At 50.3% G+C, this 21,182-nt stretch overlaps 3 protein-coding genes across 3 annotated transcripts in view; all 3 read right to left on the minus strand.

Moving 5' to 3' along the window:
- Nucleotides 1-2,821: 2,821 nt before the first annotated feature.
- On the minus strand, nt 2,822-12,029 carry PIGT (phosphatidylinositol glycan anchor biosynthesis class T). Its single transcript, XM_019458352.2, is given in 13 exon segments — nt 2,822-3,487; nt 4,203-4,286; nt 4,394-4,449; nt 4,451-4,560; nt 6,286-6,486; nt 7,397-7,562; nt 7,653-7,750; nt 7,862-7,949; nt 8,465-8,551; nt 8,714-8,814; nt 9,147-9,274; nt 11,078-11,255; nt 11,803-12,029. Coding segments are annotated over 13 exon segments (1,737 nt in total). The 5' UTR covers nt 11,990-12,029; the 3' UTR covers nt 2,822-3,234.
- A 5,945-nt stretch (nt 12,030-17,974) lies between these two features.
- Nucleotides 17,975-20,514, minus strand: DBNDD2 (dysbindin domain containing 2). Its single transcript, XM_019458353.2, has 3 exons — nt 20,376-20,514; nt 20,043-20,180; nt 17,975-18,639 (listed from the first exon to the last, which is right to left on the minus strand). The coding sequence occupies exons 1-3, from the start codon at nt 20,512-20,514 to the stop codon at nt 18,434-18,436; spliced, it is 483 nt and encodes a 160-aa protein (XP_019313898.1). The 3' UTR covers nt 17,975-18,433.
- SYS1 (SYS1 golgi trafficking protein) overlaps nt 20,449-21,182 on the minus strand; it is a 35,018-nt gene continuing 34,284 nt past the window's right edge. Inside the window, exon 4 of the mRNA XM_019458360.2 lies at nt 20,449-20,522. Within this exon, the coding sequence (XP_019313905.1) occupies nt 20,516-20,522 (7 nt within the window). The 3' untranslated portion in view covers nt 20,449-20,515. The remainder of the gene's footprint in view (nt 20,523-21,182) is intronic.

Genomic DNA, 21,182 nt, shown 5'->3' on the forward strand with positions numbered 1-21,182 from the left:
TGCTGCGGCCTCTGTCAGGATTTCTTTCAACACTAAATAATATTCTGTTGCTCCATAATTTTTGGAATGCCGGGTGGCCTCTGCCCCTGACTATCGCTGCTGCCTCCCCCATACCCTGTCCTGCTGCCCCCCCTTCCTTGAAATAAGGCTGCCTGGGACCAAACAGCAATACTAGAATCCAGGACCTGGGATTCCCAGAGTAGACACTTGTCCTTGGTGGTTTCATTCATGTCTTTGGTGTGCCCTTCCCAAATACATATAAATAATATACAAATATTCCCAAATACATATAAATAATACATATTTGAGAGAAAGGACATGTTTTCCCCTCTATTTCCCCCATTCTCTTTCATGTTCTTAACTACTTGAGAGATTGAGCTCTAGAAGATTAATCGAGGATAGACTTTCACTGGTGTATGAAATAGTGTCTTTGCTCTGAAGCTTATACATTTTTAAAAATACGACTATTAAAAACGATTTTAAAGTAAAAAAATATAAATCGGCATACACACAACTAAAGAATTTAATCAGTTGCTCAGATCAACTCATGAGATGGGACAGTAAGAACTGAGAACCGGGGCTCCTGGGTGGCTCAGTTGGTGAAGGGTCTGACTCTTGATTTCAGCTCAGGTGCTGGCACAGCAAGAATTTCAAGGTGCAGAACCCAGATGTTTGGGTGACCCGGCTTGCTTCGCAGCAAAATTACCGCCTGAGATTCATCCTTTCATTCACTCATTCGTTCAGCAATCATTGGAATGCAAACCGCATGCCAGGCTCTGTTCTGGACACTGCAGCTACAAGACAAAAATCCTTGTCCTTATGGAGCTTAATTATTAATAAACAAGATAAGTAAGACACGTTGCATGCTGATGGCGGTGAGAGCCAGAGGGAAACCACAACAGCAAAGCGGGGAGCTAGTTGCTGGGCAGCGCTTTAAACAGGCACTGCCGGTTAGCCCTCACCATAGGTTAGCCCTCACCACAGCGCCGCACTGGGGGTGTGAAAAGGGAGTCGGCTCCCGGATTCACTTTGAAGGTAGAGGAGGTTGTTTACGGGCACACACGGCTCATGAGGGCAGAATCAAGGACGGCTCCAAGGTTTTTGGCCTGGGCAACCGGGAAGATGAGGGGTGCTGTTAACAGAGATGAGCTGACCATGGATGCGCCTGTTGAGGGTAGAAGGGGAGAGGATCGGAAGCTTGGTTTGATATTAAATCCGAGATGCCCTTAGACGTCCAAGCGCAGACGGCAGGGAGGCGGTTGGGTAAATGGATCTGGAGTTCAGGGAGGAGCATGGTGTGGTCAGTGCACGGATCACGTGGGACATGGTAGCGGAGGTTGTTCTGAGTGCTGACCCAGCTGGGGGTGTAAAGACAGCCAGGCCATGACCCCCTGCTGACTTGGCTTGCAGCCCACTTCGGCCACCCTCCCACCGCACTCTCATCCCATTTATGCCCTGCTTATTTACTGCTTGGAAGAAAAACTCAAGTGACCAAAACCGAGGTGGTTTTGCCCATGGTCTCAGTTAGCTCATCACCTTCTTCCTACACACACACACACACACACACACACACACACACACACACACACCTGCACACACATCACTCGTACATTCTGGGGGCTCTCGGAAAACCCTCAGAGGCAACCTAAACAGCCCCATCTATGTTGGCGGTACAGACATCACCAGTACTATTGTGCTAAAGACCCAGCACTCATACTTGTGGGGTTTCTAGGTGCCCCTCGCCCTTCCCCTCCCTACCCTTGAACCCCAGATCCCAGGCCAGAACAGCCTATACCCATTCATACATACGCTGATGGAGCACTTTCATGTCCCGAGCTGGATCAGGTCCAGACAGAAGACAGCCCCTGTGCCCCCAGGGACCTTAGGAGTTTAATGGATGTTTAAGAAAAAGAATAGCCGGGATGATAAGGAACCTGTGAAAGTAAGTCCAGGGAGCTCTGGGAGCGGAGGGAAGGGGCACCTACAGCAGTCTGGTGTATCAGGGAAGACTTCCTGGAGGAAGCAACATCTCTCTGGTTTTGTAAGCGTGAACCAGGCAGTAGAGGAGAGTGTGTGGTTGGAGGAACAGGGCATTCTAACGCTATGATTGAGAGCTGGGGAAGGGACAGGCAGACTGCAAATACGGATACAACTAATGCCAAATGTGCCAGAGGCAGAGACAGAAGACTGGGCCGGGGGGCGGGGGGGGGGGGGGGGGGGGGGGGGGGGGAGGGGGTCTGCCTAAGGATCTGCTACAGGAACCCAGGGCTGTAGAACCAGAAGGGGAGGTGGGCAGGGGCAGGCCTCCATCCGATGGGCCTGGCTCCAAAGCCTGTGGGAGGTCTAAGGACCACCCACAACATGTGCCCGTGAAGAGTCTGACAGAAATGCAAAGGCGGGGTGGGCTACACTCAGGCCAACTGAATTCACAGGGTCTGGACCCCAGGAAGCTGCATTATTTTCACAAGCATCTCAAGTGATTCTAATGTACAACATGGTTAGAAAACCAACACACAGAGCTCTTCTGCCTCTCCAGCCCTACCCCTGGTGATCGGGGACTGGTTCTCGGGGCCCCTGGAAGGTGGAGGATGATTCACGTTCATGGTCATGGATATGCTTATATAAACACTCCTGGCCAAACCCAGGGAGTTCTGGGAATCACCAATGAGGGCACCAGGGAAGCCAGAGAAGAAGGAATTTTCAGCAGGTGAAGGAACTTTGTTTGTTAGGGTTTGGGGGAAAGTGTAGAAGTCTTAGGCAGGCGCCCAGCCAAAGGCCCTAGACCCCTCTTCCCGGGCCTCAAGAACAGGAGGCCAAGAACTAAGAAAGTCACTTTTTATTCCACAACTAGCCAATTCCAGCTACCACACAGTGATACAAGTTCTTCAACGTGCCCCGTTATCTAGGTCGGTACTGTCCTAGAACCTTCTGCAATGATGGAAATGTTTGTCCGCACTCTCCAGTACAGTAGCCACTAACCACTTCTGGTTACTGAGCACTTGAAACGTGGCCAGTACAGCAGAGAAAATGAATTTTTAATTTAAATTAAATTCCAATGCCACATCTGGCTTGTGGCTACTGAACCAGACAACACACTCCAGGGCTCGGCCTCGTCCAGGGGCAGTTTGGTTCGAAAGCCAACTCTGTAGAGAACACGTGGCAGAAAGAGCCCTGGGAGTCACCACCGCCCCTCCCCAGAGGCTCACAGCAGCCCCGCCGTGAAGAGGGCAAACCTCAGAGCGGCGGCACGCCACGGGCACGCCGGATAAGGTTAGCCAGCCGCTTGGCCAGGCCGCCCGTGCTGGGCTCTTCGATGTGGAAGGTTCGGGTGAGGAGATTGTAGAAGGAGCCATAGCACACGGCCACCACCGTGCACGTGAGGCAGATGACGTTGTAGGGCATGCTGAAGTCCGGCGTGGGCAGGTTCACCAGCAGCGGCTCCGTGTAGAGGCGCACAAAGTAGCTAGAGCTATCGGAGACCGGGTACCTGGGGGTCGGGAAGGAAAGGTGAGGCGGGACGAGGCTGCTCCAACCCGCCCCACCCTGCCCCACCCCGTCCCCACTCTTGGCTGCCCTGGGTCCAAGCGCAGCGGGTGAGGGGTTTGCAAAGCTTTCTTAGCCTCAAAACCTTTTGACAGAAGACATCTCGGATCAACACAGAAACACGTAAGACAGCACAGAAACCTGTTCAAAGGAGAGCTGCCTTGTGCTGACGTGAGGAAAGGGGCCCGGCCTTCTCTGGGCTGCCTCTTCCTTAGCCTCCGGTCTCAGCCTCGAGGCTGTCTCCTCAGAGAAGTCCTCCTGGATAACCCACTGGAGTACTCCCCAGCACCACCTGTGACCCCATCACTCTAGACCAGAATCTCCCCTCCAGCCTCTTGACATGAGCAGGGCAGGGGCAAGGCTGTGTTGTGTCCTGCCGTATGCCCGGGGCTCTCTGAAGCACCTGGCATTTGATAAGCACTCGATGAAATATTCGTTAAGAGAATCAATGAGTAAGCGCAGGCTAGAACTACAGCTCTCCTCGTCTCTTTATTCTTCTGGAAGCAGTTCAGAATCATTTCACAGAGTCAGAACAAATATTATAGACCACTAGGATTTTTATTGGGATTGAGTTAACTCTGCACATTGCTTTGGCCAGCAGAAACCTGATCGTCCGTGTGGATGCCCGCCCCGAAGCAGGCAGCTGAGGTCATACTTACAGGGACTTGAACAGGGGGCTCTCTTCCCAGTCCACGGGCTTGGCTGCCACCGTGCTGGGCACGAGGGCACTGATGACAGACGGGCTGTGGAGAGGCAGACAGGCCTTCCGTGGGTGGGTCTCCCCCACCAGGGGCAAAGCAGCACAGCGGGGGGTCAGGAGGCTACGGGGCAGTACGTGAGGGGAGCCCACCTGACGTAGAAGCCATGGTTGGGGTCCGGGGTATACTCGGTCCACTTGAGCAGCGCCCCGCTCAAACTGAATGGACACCTTGGTGGCCGAGTTGGCCGGCAGCTGAATCAGCATCTCCAGGAGGTGCGGCTGCAGCCGGTCCTGCGCGGGCTGGTAGTGGACGTAACCTGGGGACAGGCAAGGGTCACCCACACCTCTCTCCTGGGGTCAGACTACCTGCACCCTCGCCCCTACCTATCAAGGTCTTAGGCTCTGGATCGCAGAAGCCAGGCAGGCTCAGGGAGGGAAGCAGGGTCCTAGAAAAGGGGAAAGATGTTTCCAGGGCAGCTGTCCCAAGACACGTTCAATCTAGTTAATCCTCCCATCGCTAAAACCGGGGCGCCAGGCATCAGATCCCTGATGTGATGCAACAGGAAGTTCACAGAACCGGAAGTTTCCTGACCAAAATGTGGAACCCGAATCTAATCAAGTTTCTATATCTAACCACCAGCAACCAAGAAACGTAAGGGAGGGAGGAATATGTTAAACACAGGCACAAGGACAGATTCAGAATGTAGAACAAACATTCCATGTAACAAATGACCGAGTTTCTCCGAAAAACAGACTTGGGGGGAAAAAAGTGGGAACTGTTATAGATTAAGAGAGACTTAGGAGCAAACACCCCAATGCAAGATGTTAATAATGGGGAAACTGAGGGTGGGAGGAGACGGAGTACATGGGAACTCTGTGCTTTCTGCTCAGTTTTTCTCTCAACCTAAAATTGCTCTAAGAAAATAAAGCCTATGAATTAAAAAGAGAGAGAGAAACTTGAGAGCTTATCAAGCAAATGCAATGTGAGGACCCTGTTTCGATTCTCACCCAAAAAAACAATTATAAAGTGTTATTTTTAAGACCACTGGGGGAAACGAGAGTGCCAAGAATGGGTGGTATTCTTTTAGAAGCCCTTTACCTGTTAGAGACATAGACTGAAGCATGGTGGCTATGGTGTCTAGGATCCGTTTTAAGATACTCCAGCAGAAATGTAACAAGATCGAGAAACAGAATAAGGGCAGAGATCACAAGCGAGGGGATCTGGAGGCCGCTGGCGCTTGTGACAGGCACAGGGCAGCGTCAAACGCTGTGCGTTTGACACTTTCCAGAGCGAAAGGTTAAAAAACAAAACAGAAAAGTCCACAAAATACAGGGGTGGGATGTCCGAAGGAGAGATTCTGAAGGTGATACAAACAGTGGTGCGAAAGAGAAGTACAACAACCCCAGGTTGAAAAATGAGGCAACAGCAAGTGTTGAGACACGTTAAGTCTGGGTGTTCGGGATGTGCCAGGACCTCTGCCTGAGAAGTCCTCTGTTAGGTCTCCCTCCACTCCAAACGACAAGCGCCCCAGTGCTATGCCTGCCACCTAGCGGAAAGCAGGCAGTAAATACTGACTCCTCTTCAACACAGAAAATACAAATACATTTTTGAAACTACAGCTCTTTAACCCTCCCAAGGAGACAAAAACCGTCTACGCCAGCTTTATCGTTTTTTGTTTCTATACTGTTTCTCCTGCTGCTAACCTGTTCTCTACTGCAAGCCCATGAATCAGCACAAAAGGACGTGACCAGGGCACCAAGGAAGGAGGAGCAAGTAAGTGAAAATGACGAGGAAACCACTGCCTTCGTAAAGCCCTATTAAGAATCAGTAGTACCATGTGTTAAAATTATTTGTCTTGTAGAAATTACTTCCGCATCTGGCACCGTGAGGCTACCCTGTCCACGTTTCAAACCCTTCTGGACTTTGTGTCGGTGCAGTGTCTCCAAGACACTTGAGGAATGACCTGGAGACATGAGGGTTTGGGGGACCCAGGGGGACAGCAAGCTGGGGAGGGGGGCCCGGCCCAGGACTCGGCTCTCACTCGGTTTGTTGTCCTTGCCCTTGGAAGTGATGGTGAGGGTGTGCACATACAGCCGCAGGTGCCAGGGCACGGTGTCTAGAAGCAGCACGGGGAAGGCCCGGTGTGGGTGCGTGTTGTACAGCAGCGTGTTCAGCTTCCCGTTCTGCAGCCCGTAGCCGCTCACGTACCGCTGGGCATGCAGGAAGGGCACCGGAGGGGCCTCTGCACAGAGAAGTTCATGGTTAAGAGCCCCTAAAGGCAAGGGTCACTCCTCATGCTCACTCCCCTGGCCTCATTCAGACTCTCCGAGCCAGGAGGCAGTGGGGAAGAGCTTTTCCATCAGAACTGGGAAACTTGCATTCTGGAATTATCCACGTCTTCCCCGGCCCACAGCATGACAGAATTACTATAACTTCCTAAGCACTTATATGTGCCGAGCTCCGTGCCCCCTCCAACCCAAACCAGTTGCCCTTGTGACAGTCCGCACTTTTCCTTGGTAACACTGAATGCAATCACAACTAATTAATTGTCTCAGGTCTGCCTCAATCAACAGACATAATGTTTCTCAAATGCAGGGTATCTTAGGTCTTCAAAAAATATTTGCTGATTGAATGAACGAACTCTGTGTTTTACATTAATTACGTCATCTACTCTGCTGGGTAATTATGACCCCATTTTCCAGATGAGACAGTAAGGTTAGGAACCTGCCCAAGGTCACAGAGCTTAGAAGATGGAGTTAGATCAGAACAGCGACTCAAGGGATCTAGGTGGCTCAGTCGGTTAAGTGTCCGACTTTGGCTCAAGTCATGATCTCGCAGTTTTTGAGTTAGAGCCCCACATCAGGCTCTGTGCTGACAGCTCAGAGCCTGGAGCTTACTTCAGATTCTGTGTCTCTCTCTCTCTCTGCCCCTACCCCACTTGCACTTTGTCTCTCTCTCTCTGTCCCTCTCTCTGTCTCTCAAAAATAAATAAACATTAAAAAAAAAATAAAACAAAAAACAAAAACAGTGACTTGGGACCTGGGTCTAAATACAAGCTTCATTCATATCCATGGTGAAAGGAAGGACTAGGAGTCTCCCCCAGAGATGAAACCTCTGCAGCCCACTGTGCCCAGCGGCCCGTCCGCACCCACCGCTCTCTGGGGGGCTCTTCCACTTGAGCTGGAGGTTGAGGTTACGAGAGTTGTTGATCACGGCCGTGTCCAGCAAGTCGTAGACGGCGTAGGTCTTCCGGGCACCGAGGATGACGTCCTGGTAGGTGGTGGTTGGGGGAGGGGTCACCTCCAACGTCTCATTGTCCTGGGGGCACAAGGGCAGGGCTGAGAAGAGAGCAGAGGCGCAGGCCGGCCTTGGGTTAAGGGGGACGGTTGTGACTGGAGACATCGGTACCTGGTTATAGCCGGTGATGTCCACATAGACTCGGCTCTCTGAAGCCAGGGGGCAGGGCTCCGTCAGGGTTCGGGAGAACATCCGAAAGAGGGACCAATCTGAGGGGCAGAGGGCAGGGTTCAGCGGGGGCTGGGGACAGGCCTTGTTTGCACAGACAGGGCAGGACCAGTGATGGTGGGGGGCGATAATGAGTTGCCAGGGCAGCCTACCTTTCTTCCCCTGTCCTGTGACGAAGGCATCAAACACAACAGAAAGGGTCTGCCTCAGCTCCCAGGAGACGCTGGTACAGCGTGCATTCTACCACAAGGGCCAGACAGTGGCCGTGAGGACGCATCACTCCCCGCCCCCTACCACACACACAGCCTCGGGGACTCCCACCCGGACTCAATTCCTTGTCTAGTATGTATCTTCCCACCCATTGGTTTCCTACTGTTCACTACTGAGCACTTGACCCTGTGCCAGCAGCGTTATGCACCAGTCGAATGAACCATCACCAACACCCGTAGGAACTGATCCTACTATTGTTCTCATTGGACAGAGGAGGAAACCAGGCTCAGGGAAATGAAATGATCTGTCCAAGGTCATGCCCAGAGTGACTGGGCTGGCAGCTGCACACACAGCTATTGTTCTTAACCACCTGCCAGGCAACCGCTCAGTTTCCTTGGTGTGTGGCCAAATGCCCCATATAATCAGCATCACGGCTAGCACTTACTACTGGCTCAGCCCGCGACAGACACTAGGCTACGTGCTTTACCTGCACGTTCCCTCAGGGGCCCTGGATGGCACCCCCACTCCCATTCCCCATGACTTACCCTGCAAACAGGACGGATATGCACTGCCTGGGAGTGGTAGCTAGTGTGGAACAAGCGGTCAGCCTTGAGCAGCACAGACAGGCCTGCCTGGAGGGAAGCAGGAAGAAGGGACAGGTCAGTGCCCTGCATGGTGAGACACCTGCTCCAAACGCCGCCTGGGGGGGGGGGGGCAGGCAGAGAAGGGGCACGCGTGCCAGCCCTGACCGCTCTCCAGGGCTCCCACGCACATTCAGGGAGCTCCGGCCTCACCTTGGAGCTGCAGGGCAAGAGCTTCTTCCATGGGGTGAGGTTCTCAGTGCAGACAACCTCTCGCGGTAGCACAGCGTAGCGCAGGAAATTGTGATCAGTGCCTGAGGGAGACTCAAGCTGTCTGGGGTGGGCTTTGGGGCCCAACTCTTCAGGACCCATACTCCAAAGTTGGGGCGACCCCCCTCCTGCTCGCCATGCAATTCTCCAGCACCACCGCCCTAACAGTCTCTGCTGGGGATGGGATCCCTCCTCTCCTCGGGAGAAGAAGGCAAGGCAGAGACAGCACGGTCTCGGGAAGCCTTCCTCCCGGGCCTGCACACCCAGGGGATTTATGACCCAGCCCAGCTGAGGAAGGAGGAAGCTGAGGAGAAAGGAGGCAGAGGTTCAGGCAAGAGGTACCAGCAAGAAGCAAAGGGCCACGGGGCTATCTCACCATTGGCCAGTCCCAGGGGTTTGAAGGAGGCAGTGGGAGTGACCGTGTTGGTGGAGTCAATGAAGTTCAGAGAGGCGCAGAAGATACCCGAGAGCACGTTACTGAGCTCCTTCCAAGATTTATCCACGCTGGATGGAGACACAAACCCACTCACTGTCACGGGGCTGCCTCTGCTCCCTCCGTCCAAGCCTGCACTTGGCTGCCAAATCATTAGACTGACTAGCTCCCGGAGCTGCCAGGGCCCAGGTGCCCTGCTCAGCCACCTCCTGGGTCTCGCCCTACCCACCTCTTCTTCCTCACTCTGGACATCCCTGCATCCCCACAGGTCTCTGTTCAGGTGATTCCTCCTCCTGCCTGGGAATGCCCTACTCACCCCTCTCTGCCCACCTTCAAGGAAGCCCCCTCCTCCAGGAAGGCTCTCCTGCCCTCCTCAACCACAGCCTCCTCCTGTGCTGTGATCGTTCTGACCATATGGGCCTCTCACAAGGTCCCTCCTGGGACATGGCTAGGTGGTGGCAGCATCTTGTTTTAAGCATCTTTTCTCCTCAACTAGGCTATGAGCAACCAGGGGACAAGGAGCAAGTCTGGGTCACCTACGTATGTTCCACAATACCATGTAAAGTGCCCCACATCTTCAGAGGCTGAGATCATCCCAATGAACCACCTGAGGTGTGCCCAGCTGGGCAAAACTACATATTTCCCTGTGAATGCCCTGGGCATGAAAGTAAGTCCTGGTTCCACCCTCAGAGTGGGAAGCCCTACATCTGTAAAGGCTCACTGAACAAGGGGAAACAACCATTCTAGGACCCTACAAAAACATCAAATTAAATCAGAAAGAGAAATATCACAATGGACTTGGTCTCTATATTCATAACAGAAAGCATAAAACCAAAATTCTCAACATCAGCTCCACATTACAGGCAATTATGAGCTGAGGGGAGACAGTGACGGCAAAGCAGATGGCAAGAAGGCAAAGGAGCCAGAGTTCAGGCAAGACAGAAAGGGTTGGCAGATCTGGAAATCACTGCTTGCTCCTTAGCTGATACCACCTCAGTGTTGTCCTGGGGTTTTTCAATAATCCTCTGCTCAGAGTTTTCCAATCGCCCCAATCCTTAAGCCTCAAATAAAGACTGCAAACTTGGAAGCCTGAAAGCTCTACCCAAGCCATAATCCGGTTTCACTTGGTGTGCACAATATTGGCCCACACAGCATTTCTTAAATTTTGAAATTACCGATATTTACATTTGCCAATTTGCACACTAAAATCCAGATTTCTGGCATCTCTGGCAAATGAGAGTATCTGACAACAGTAGGCAACAATGTTCCCACGTGGCAACGATCTACTGAGGCTGAGTGGCAGCTGTCCTCTCAAGCTCTCTAGCCACAGTCCCGACCCCTCTCCATTATTCCCCCCTTTTTAAATCATACTTGTGCTACTGTTTTCTCACAGTGGAATTAAGAGGAAATTGTGGTACAACAGCAGTACCTAAACCTGTCCCTCTCCCAAACAGAAGCTATTCCTCTAACATGGAGATCTGGGGTCTCATAGGCCAATTCTAGCCCACAGATGTTTTGTTTGGCCCTCCTGGTGTGATGATGATGAGGGTAGTGAATGTCTTTTAAAAGGTTATCCAGTTTGCCACAGTCTTCTACTGCCTTACATCTAAGTAAACTTCAATTCTTTGTTACCTGCCTCTGCAGATACATGCATGTGCTACCTTGTGGAAGTATTAAGGGAAGTAAAAAAACCACCAAAGTAAAGAATGCCACTTAGCGGTAATATCATTTCTTACTTCTGATGCCAGTTTCACCCCCCACAGAATTGCTGTCCACTGGAACTGCTGCCCCCCAAGAGCAGTGGCAGGATGACAACACCCGTGGCTGCTACGTCCCCTCTATGGCCTGCAACAGTCCTCAAGGTGGGCACTCACTCAGTGACGGTGTCTTGGAACCAGACCCAGAGCTCTGCACCTGATGGGGCCTGCAGGAAAGGTGGCCCCCAGTATCGAGTCCTCCAAAAGCCTTGCGTGAATGACAAGTGCAGCTCTCGTAGAGAATATTTGGAGATCAACTGCCCCAGGGCCTTGGGAAATAGCCTATAATGAGATACTGGAAAGGGGGAGCAAGTGAGTGATGATCCTGGAGGACAGGTTCTCAGCCACCCCAAAGAAGCAACAGAACCCAGGCGCTGGGGCCAGAGACATCCGAATGCCATACCAAACTGTCATTTACTAGTGATGTGATCTTGACCAAGTGCCCTTACCTCTCTACATCTCCAGCATCTCACAATCGCTCACAGAACTTAGCACTGCGCCTAGCACCCAGGATAAACAGTAACCGCCAATAGCATCATCGTCAGTTTTGTCGACGCAGGGTTCTAACTAAAGGGTTATAGAGTGGCAGCCTGGGCCTGCGGAAAGAGCACCTGAACTAGGAGTCAGGAGGAGTCACTGCCCCTCTCCGGGCCTCAGTTTCACCACCGGTATAACGGGGTTCTTCAATGACTCTCCCATCTTTTCCCAAAGAGCTAGTTTGTCGGGGCCCGAGTCCAGGGCCCAGAAACCCTTCCCGGGAACCAAGCCCCGCCTCCCAAAGCTCGTCTCTACCCACCGTCCCAGCAAGTGCCACAGACACCTTTCCAGTCTCACCCTCTCACCTTCTTCCCGCTGCAGCTCCGAATCCCAGCGCGTGCGGAACTGGAACGTGGCGGCTACGTCCCCAGAAGGCAGCGGGGTGATAACGAGCTCCTCCCGCAGGCTGTCGCGTGGGGGTTCCGCATGGCCCCTGCCCACCGTACCCAGGAGCAGCAGCACGAGCAGGACGAGCGGCAAGACCGCCGCCATGCCTGCGGCTGCTTCCGCCTCCAAGCGGTGCCCGCCCCCACGAAAGACCGGCCTCCAATAGGAAGAGCATCTGAGAAAGGACTTCCGGTGCCGTCCCGGAAACCGGGGTGAGATTACCAGAGAGACGGGCTAGCTAGGTCCTTCGTGGCTGGTTCGTCTAAGGGCGCTCCGTAGGGCACGAAGGGCGGTGGACGTTTGGCCTGACGGGGGTGGGATGGGGGGCTGAATGGATGACTCCCTACTTTGCGGTATTCCTACCCATTAGAATTTGCTTAATAGTACCGAGTGTCGCCACTGCCGCTGTGCCTATGTGATGATAGTTGAGGAAACAGGCTGAAAAGGTTACTTTTGCTAGGTCACGTGACAGGTCTCGTGCTTCTGGTGTCTCCATTTGCTCAGTCCTAAACCTGATGCAGAGCTTTTCCTGTAAAACCCCCGAATAACTGTCCCCTTTATTATGAAAAATGTCAAACATACAGCATAATTCAAAGAATGAACTCCTGTTAATGAACGTGTATTTCCCCATCACCTAGACTCCACCATTGACATTTTACTATACTTGCTTTATCACATATTGGTCTGTAAATCCCTCAATTCTTATGTTTTGATACATTTCAAGGTAAATTGCAGACATAAGTACACTTCTCCCCCCTAAATATTTCAGCATGCATGTCATTAAATAAAGGTTAATATTTGTTGATATTTTTCTTTTGGTGTAAAATTTACATACAATGAAATGCACAATCCAAGTGCACATTCACTGAGTCTGACAAGAGCATACACCCATCAAGATCTAGAACATTCCTAAAACCCTAGAGAGTTGGTTAGTCCGCTTGCCAGTCAATCTCTGCGTCCTCCTTCCTTCCAGAGGCAACCAATGTTTTGATTTTTCTCCACAATATAGCTTAATCTGTTCTACTGGCTCATATAAGTGAAACCATCATATAGTGCGTATACTTTCTTGTGTAAGACTTCTTTCACAGGAAGAATGCTTCTGAGAACCATCCATGTTCTTGCATGTATCAGCAGCTTTTCTTTTTATTGCTATGTAGTATTAAATTGTATGAATACACCTTAGTTTATCCTGATGATGAACACCTGAGCTCTTTCAAGACTTTAGTTATTATGAACTAGGTTGCTGTATAAGTTACTCTGTAGACATATGTTTATTTCCTTTGGGTAAATACTTAGGAGTGGTCAAAGAATAGGTAAATGTTTAACTGTTTAAGAAAATTTCATAGCTTTTCCCAAAATGTATCATTTTATACTTGCACCAACAATATGTGAGAGTTCTGGATACTCCACATCCTGCTCAACGTTTGTTTTTAATTTTTTGGATTTTTTAGCTTTAGCTATATGGTATACATATATCTTATTGTGGTTTTATTTTGCGTTTCCCTGGTGTATAATGATGTTGAACATCTTTTCATATGCTTATTGGCCATACATCTGTTTTCTTTTGTGAAAAGTCTGTTAAAATATTTTTGCCCACCCCTCCCCCTTTTTCTATTGGTTTATTTGCCTTTTTATTATTGAGTTGTAAAGTTCCAACATTAAAATTCCTGCTTTGGTTTTTCCAGCTGCCCTATGAGAAACATAGTCACAAAAGATTTTGCCCACAGTCTCTTGGGGAAACTCACAACCATACTACTACAAAGAGCCAAATTTGGTGTTGGACAGGTCTACCAAGATATGCCCCAACCAACCAGAGAGGAAGTGTCAAAAAGTGTCATTATGCCCTCATTCTACTTATATATATAGTGTTCTTCTCCCACTAGACATGGAATGGAAGAAAGGCCCTGAGTTTAGATGTCAGACTGAGAAGGGTTCAAATCCCCACAGCAGCTTTTAACCCATATGAGCATAAGCAACCCGTGTCACTTTTCTTCCTCTGAAAAATAGATAAACCTACTCTCGGGGTTGTTGTAAGAATTAGAAATTATGTATATGTAGGGTCTAGAATGTAGTAAGTGCTTAATATTTACTATCATTTACTCAATCTTTGATATAGGGTCTATGATCTCCATTTTACAGAAGAGAAAACTGGAGTACAGAAACTAAGATAATTGCCTAACATCACATTGAGTCATGAAGCCAGGACTAGAGTCCATACCATCAACCTCAAGAAGGAAGAAAGGAAGGAAGGAAGGAAGGAAGGAAGGAAGGAAGGAAGGGGAAGAAAGAAAGAAAGAAAGAAAGAAAGAAAGAAAGAAAGAAAGAAAGAAAGAAAGAAAGAAAGAAAAGAAAGAGGGAGGGAGAAAGAAAGAAAAAAAAAAGAAAGAAAGAAAGAGCTGCCATCGTTACGATTATATTTCTGTACTTTGTCTCCATTTGAATTGCCTGTCCCCATCATAAACACCCAGCCACCTCAAGGAGACTTACCTTCTCCCTCTCTGGTGTGCTATAGTCCCCTGTGCACTTCTGCTACAGCCTGTGTCATATTTCCATTGTGTGTGGCTGTGTCGGCTCCTGGAAGAGCTCTTGGTCACCTTAGTATTTGTTTCCTAAGGAGGCTAGCACATAGTAGGTGCTCAGTAATGTCTGAACAAACAAAAATCACAGCACAGTCCCATATTGTCCCCACACTGTCATGCTGTTCAGTGTCAAGTTCTGTGCATTCCTAAGGACTGCCACAGTACACACCTTCCAGGGAATCTTCCCCAAAGCTGTGGCCCCTCCTATTTCCTCCACAGCATAGGATTCTACGGGATGAGCTTGTCTTCTTCCCCTCCTCCCCAGAGTCTGTGACCAGTCTAGGCAATAGACAGAAGAAGCCACACTGTGGCTTGGAGACTGAAAGCTGGGCCACTTGCCTAGGAGTTGGCTCCGAATCCCCTTTTCCTCTCCAGGGGCACTGTGTGGCCTCAAAAAACAGTCAGCTGGAGATGCTGGCTCTGAAGGCTAGCCAAGACCCTGTGGTTTGGCAGAAGAAGAGATCATTGTCCAAGGAGGAAGTAGTCCTGGGGTCTCAGCTGACCCTAGACTTTTCCAGGCAGGGCTGGGGCTCATAGCAGCTGAACTGAAGGCTCCCCAAAGGCTCACAAACAATTCTATCTCTCCAGAAGGCCGGAGTCCCTCTCCCCAGGCAAACTCCCTGCCCTAAGCCCCACAGATCTAAACACCCTGTGCCTGGAGTACTAAGAGATTTGTTGACCTATTGACAGCAACCAAGCAAGTCTAACTTCCCATTATTCGCCTCGGAGGAGAGTAGGGTGCCCTTGGGAGCTGAGAAGCCCTGCATAGCAGAGCCACGGAGCTCATAGGCTGCAGCCCAGGAGAAGGCTCAGCCACAGTCAGGCGGCTGAACTTTGCTACTCCAAGGGAAGGGAGAGGGCAAAGGCAGAGACCATGTCTTTTGTGTGCAGCAAAGTCCTAAACAACCCAGAACAACTGCAAAATTTAACATGAGACTGAGTCCCGGCCCAGTTTAGTGGATGATCTCAACTTGGACACAGAGGCTTTTAGACAAAAGGAGCACAAAACTCCCACAAGTTTCTCACCAGTGCTAGGAAAAGCACTCAAGAGCTGTCACTTACAATGGCCTCCTGCAGGGGTGGAAGCAGGCTGGGATGGCTGGAAGACTGCAGGCCTGTCACTCACTCAGCCTGGGTGGCACCAGGAGCTTTGGGATTTAGGCTGAAGGTCACTGATCCCATGGGTGGTGTTTGATGTATGAAGTGGGGTGGAATGCTTTCTTTCTTTTCTTTCTTTCTTTCTTTCTTTAATTTATTTATTTATTTATTTATTTATTTATTTATTTTTTGATGTGAGAAATGCCTTGATGCCCCTTATGGCTGGGTCCTAGAACTCTCCTTTCTTCTTCCACTCCCCATCCCTCCCTGGACACACTCACGTAGCACCTACACCTGGTAGCTCCGTCTATTTATTTTCCCAGCCTAATCCTCTCCAAACCCCACACTCGGGTCCGAGTGCCTACCCAATATGCCCTCTTGTACGTCTCAAGAGCACCTCAAACTCAACACGTCCAAAAACAAATTTATGACCTTCTTCCCAAGCCTGGTTCTCTCTGACACTCCCCATCTGGGGAAATAACACACCACATGGTCCTGTTGCATGAGGGAGAAACAATGGTGGCACCCTTAACCCCTTCCTCTCTCACCTACCTGTCAGATCTTTTGGAAACTTGTCTCCCAAACATCTCTTCATTCCTTCCACCTTTCTGTATCCCGTCCACCTCCACCCTCGTCCATTGCCTGAGACGTAGCTGGCTGCCATCACCTCCTGATTCCCAGGCATCCACTCCTCCAGTCAGCATTCCACAAGGAGCCTCTCCCCCCGCCCCCACCACCTTGCTCCCCCTAGGTGACTCCTTCTTACCCTTGAGGGCTCGGCTCAGCTCAGATGCCACTTCCTCAAGGGAGATGTTCCGTGAGGGCTCCCAGTAGGCTATTAAGTCCTTCCTAGCACTGGTCATAATTACAATTTTACATTTGGGCCCCCACTAGACTAGACCCCCATAAAAGCAGCACTGTGGCCCCCCTTTTTTTTATTCTTGCCACTCTACATTCCCAAGTCTATAAGACCCTCAGTGTCTTATACATGTTAAACATTGACATTTAATAAATATTTACTGAATGAATGTCATTTATTTGTTTATACCCTGCCTCAACCCAGTCAAGCCGATCATTATTACCATTATCTCCTGCATGGAGTATTGTGTTAGATGTCTGTCGTGAGCCTCTCTCCTCCTCCGGTATGTTCTTTCCACTGCGGCCAGAATTACCTTTTTAACAAGCAAGTTCAACCACCTGTAATTCTTCATTACTCCCCATAAAGTTCAAATTCGTTAACGTGACCTCTAACATGTAAACTGCCAGTTACCATTCCAAAGACTGTCTTCTTGTTCCTTAGTAACATACCCCTGATTTTAACAAGAGAGTAGTGTGCCCCTACTAAAGGATTATCCTGCCCTCTCCAGTAGCCCTGGTGCTTCTGAGAGGTTTGAAAGGTAGTACAGAAATCAGATGCATTGGTAACTCAGTGACTCGAAAAGGTTACTGTCTTTCCAAACACCAGAATTTTCTTTCTTGTAGATAATGTTGTGTCCCTATGTCTATAAAATATCTGTAAGTGAAACATTTCTCACGTTAGCAAGCTCTGGTCGGTGAGCTGAAAGTGGACATCGCTGGACAGAACTCCCAAGAATGCTTCCTGAAGTGGAAACACACTGCAGGCTGTGCTGTGCCCATCCCCGGTTTCCTCTCCGTCTTTCTGCCAGCTTCAGGGACGTGATGGCTGGCACCGCAGCAGCCATCAGACATAAGCTATCAATGAGAATCCCAGCCGTGTGGCTGGGACGGCTGAGAAAAAGAGCCAAAACGGACTCAGACGCCCAAGAACTCTGGAGCAGTCATACAGCCCTGTGCTTTGGGCTTCTTTTCTATAAGGAAAGAAAACTGTAACTTAAGTCTCTGATCTTTTACTAGCAGCCAAACTGAAACTTGATACAGGCTTCAAAGTATTTCATGACTAAGCTTTGTCAGTCTTACCTCTCCCTTCCTCTCATCCTCAAATTCCACAGTTCGGCCAAGCTGAATGTTTCAGTTCCTCGGAGCTGTTTCTCCCCATTTAAAGTCTTCTCAAGCTGCTCTTTCTGCCTGGATTACAGCCCCCATTTGGCAAACTCCCACTCAGCCTCTGGATCTCAGCTTAAAACTCAGCTCTTCAATGACCATACAAGCTATTTTCTGACACCAGAGTCGCTCGCTCATCACGCTGCTTATTACACTGTGAATTGTGGTATTTACCTGATTTTCTCCTCCAGAGACAGTAAACTCCATGCAGGCAGGGATACAGCCTGTCTTGTTCAAAACTGCATTCCAAATGTCTGGCATAGGTATTCAAGAAATACTTCCTGAAGATATAGAGTACATGAGAGATGGGGACATGGTGTTGGCTAGAGAACTGAAAAAATACAGCGGGTTTGATATCTCTGCAGTGTGATAAATGAAGGGGGGTGGTTGGTATATTATTATCTGTTTATTACTTATTCCGTGCCCTGTTCCCAAACAGGGGGTGGGGGAGCAGGGGTACCACCGCACGGGGAGTGCTAGGAGTTCACGTCCACTTAGAGACACTGGTGTAGGAGACTCTATCAGAAGACTGCAGGATAGTCTGGGGGAGGCAGGGGCGCTAGGAAAAGCAGTGGCATCTTGTCCTACCTCATCTTCCATCTCCACGCCTGCAAGCCCTGCCTCAGGAGCAAAGCCAAAAACTGGGGGGGAGGGGGGGGTCGCAGCAGGAAAGGTTAGCAGTAAAGCAGGAGGGTTGATTCCCACAGAGGCTCACCATCCCACCATCCTTGCCTCCCCCCAGTGCCTGCTGCAAGTAAAGAGTCCGGTCTTCTCCGCAGGGCTCTGGCTGGGCCTCTCGTCTCCTGTGTGGAAGAGCCAGCCCGCTCAGTCTATACATGGACGCCCACTGCTAGCTGCAAGCTCCAGGCTCTGCCCCCCCATCGGCCCCATCCTCTTCCTCATCAGACTGTGCCAAGGGCGTGTCCGCTCCGCCGTCACTGGGATTTGGGCTGTGCAGGTTGGTGGAGTCGTCAGAAGACGAGGAGGAGGTGCGGGACGCAGTCCTGTCTGGCGTGGCCGTTGGCAGGCCCAGCTCCTCTGGACGGTCGTCCATCCCTGCCCAAAAAGAAGAGTTGGTCAGCGCCACAAACAGGGCTTCAGGGGGCTCTGAGAGATGCTCTGGCCAGCAGGGGCTGAAGCCCAGAGAGGCGCAGAGGCCTCACCAGTCAGCTGAGCCAGTCTGGCAGACAGCCAGGTGTCCTCTCAGGTCCCTTCATTTCACTACGGCATGTATGGGCCCTGCAGTCTGCTCCATGGACTCAAGCGTGCAAACTCCACCTACGCCACCTACTTGATATTGGGTAGCTTTGGGCAAGTCATTTTCCCCCTCAAGGACTCTGAATCTTCTCTGTAAAAATGGGATATGCACCTATATTCTAGAAGGGTTTTGAGGCTGAAATCGAAGAATGATTATAAAATGCCTGGCACGTAGCAGGCCATCAGTAAACAGCAGCAGTTTTAGAGAAAAGAAGAAGCCTGTGTGGTTTCATCTATTAAGTGTCTGAATCTTGATCTCAGCTCAGGTCTCGATCTCAGAGTCATGAGTTCAAGCCCCGCGTTGGGCCCTGCATTAGGCATGAAGCCTACTCTAAAAAAAGAGAGTATCTATCTTATAAGCTAAACATACGGGCTTTGGAATGAGAAAGCCATGGTTTGAGCTCAGCTTTTCCACTTTCTGGCTGTGTGACAACTTCTAATTTCTTCCTTTATAAAATTAGGATACTACCACCTGCCCTAATAGGATATTATAAGAATTGAGCTAATTTGGCACAGTATTAGCAACTAAAAAAAAAAAAAAAAAAAAAAAAAAAAAAAGTGCTCAGTAAATGTTCATATGAAGATGGCTAAAACAGCTTAAGTTGTGTAATATAAAAATTATATTTTACATTATTTTAATTACATGAACTAATTATATTAATTTCACAAATGTAAAATTAACAAAGATTAAGGGGGGGTTGGGGCATTCCCAGAAGTTTTATTTATTTTTTAGATTTATTTATTTATTTTTAGATAGTGTGCGGCACCCAACACATTTAAATCTTTATTTATTTTGAGAGGGAGAGAGAGAGTGTGCAAGAGCATGTATGCGAGAGCCGGGGAAGGGGCAGAGAGGAGAGAGAATCCCAAGCAGGCTCCTCGCGGACAGTGAGGGGCCCAATGGAGCGCTTGATCCCACAAACTATGAGATCATGACCTGAGCCAAAATCGAGAGTCAGATGCCTAACTGACTGAGCCACCCAGGCGTCCCCGCCTCAGAATTTTAGATTGAGGATCTGTCACCCGGTTCCCCTCAGAGTCAACGTCCCTAAAATCAGAACAGACAGCTGTTTTACTGGTAGAAACACCCACTTCCAGGCCCTACGTGTATATTTCCCCGGTCCCGCTTGCAGCCTCATTTCAGAGCCTGACGCCTGTTTCTGGCTAACTGGTGCCCAAGTCCCCAAAGCCAAGGGGCATACCAGATGTCTGGGGGGTTGGTGGAGGGTCTTCGCAAGGCAAGAACACATCTGCTCCATCTTGGTCCCCAAGGTCAATAAGTTCTACCTGCTCCAGGGCATCCACATTCACTTCCATGGATGAGATACTACCTATGGGGGCTGCAGATCAAGAAGGGGGCAGGTCAGGAGGATGCGGGCCAGAGCCCGTAGGATGGTCAGAGATATGTGTCAGGTCTAGAGACAGAAGTTTCGAGGGCCAACAAAATGGGGGGATGAGGCTCCCATACTTCAGGACGTACAAGACGTGCCTCCCCTACCCCACCCCAGTCCCTCTCCCCAGGACTCAGAGCTTACGTCTCTGCGACTCGAGATGCAGGTGGGACAGGGGGAAGACAAACTCTGTCTCTGGCTGTAAAATGTCCTCAAAGAATTTCTGCCGCTCCCGAAGGCGGAGCTGCTGGCGCTCCAGGGCTGCCCGGGGATTTGGGTCCATGTCAGCTCCTGGAAGGTGGAAAAGCAAGTACAGCTATGAAGTTGAGAGGGAAGGGGTGGGGGGGAGGCTGGGCCTGGGGAGCATGGGGAGCTCCGCTGCAGCTGGCATCCCAGCCGTGGGGCCTCCAGGTGCAGCCTGGACACCTCTGGTCTTGGCTACCTCCTTCCCTTCCTTGAAACAAAGTCCGTTACCACAAAGTCCATTACCACAAGTCTCCTAAAGCGACAGCGCTGATCCTGGCTCCACAAAGGGGATGCCGGTTCCAGGCACGGCAAGAGAAGCTTCTCTGTATTCAGGGAATGGGGCCGATGGCCAAGACTCAGTATCATGCCCTCGTGAGAGGACTGGTCCAGCCCAAATGGGGGAGGCACTTTTAATGGACCCGGCCTCCCCTCAGAAGGCCAGGGAAGGGGGTGGGCTGGGGATCTCAGGGTGGAAGGTCATCTTCCTCTAATGCTGCAACTCTGGTTCATGCCCTGCCTTCAAAACCCAGACAAAGGCTAAAGCACCTCCTCCCCACCATACTCCCCATCACCACCATCCCCTCCAAACCCTGCTCTGAAGTCACAGATCTGACTTCCAGACTTGGCTCTGTCCCTAAGGAAATCATCTTTCCAGCCTCGGTCTCCCCATCTGAAAATGGCCTAATAGTCCTACATGCCTCAAAT

The sequence above is a fragment of the Panthera pardus genome, unplaced genomic scaffold (genome assembly GCF_024362965.1).
Source record: "Panthera pardus isolate Hobbes unplaced genomic scaffold, ASM2436296v1 HiC_scaffold_25, whole genome shotgun sequence".
Taxonomy (NCBI): domain Eukaryota; kingdom Metazoa; phylum Chordata; class Mammalia; order Carnivora; family Felidae; genus Panthera; species Panthera pardus.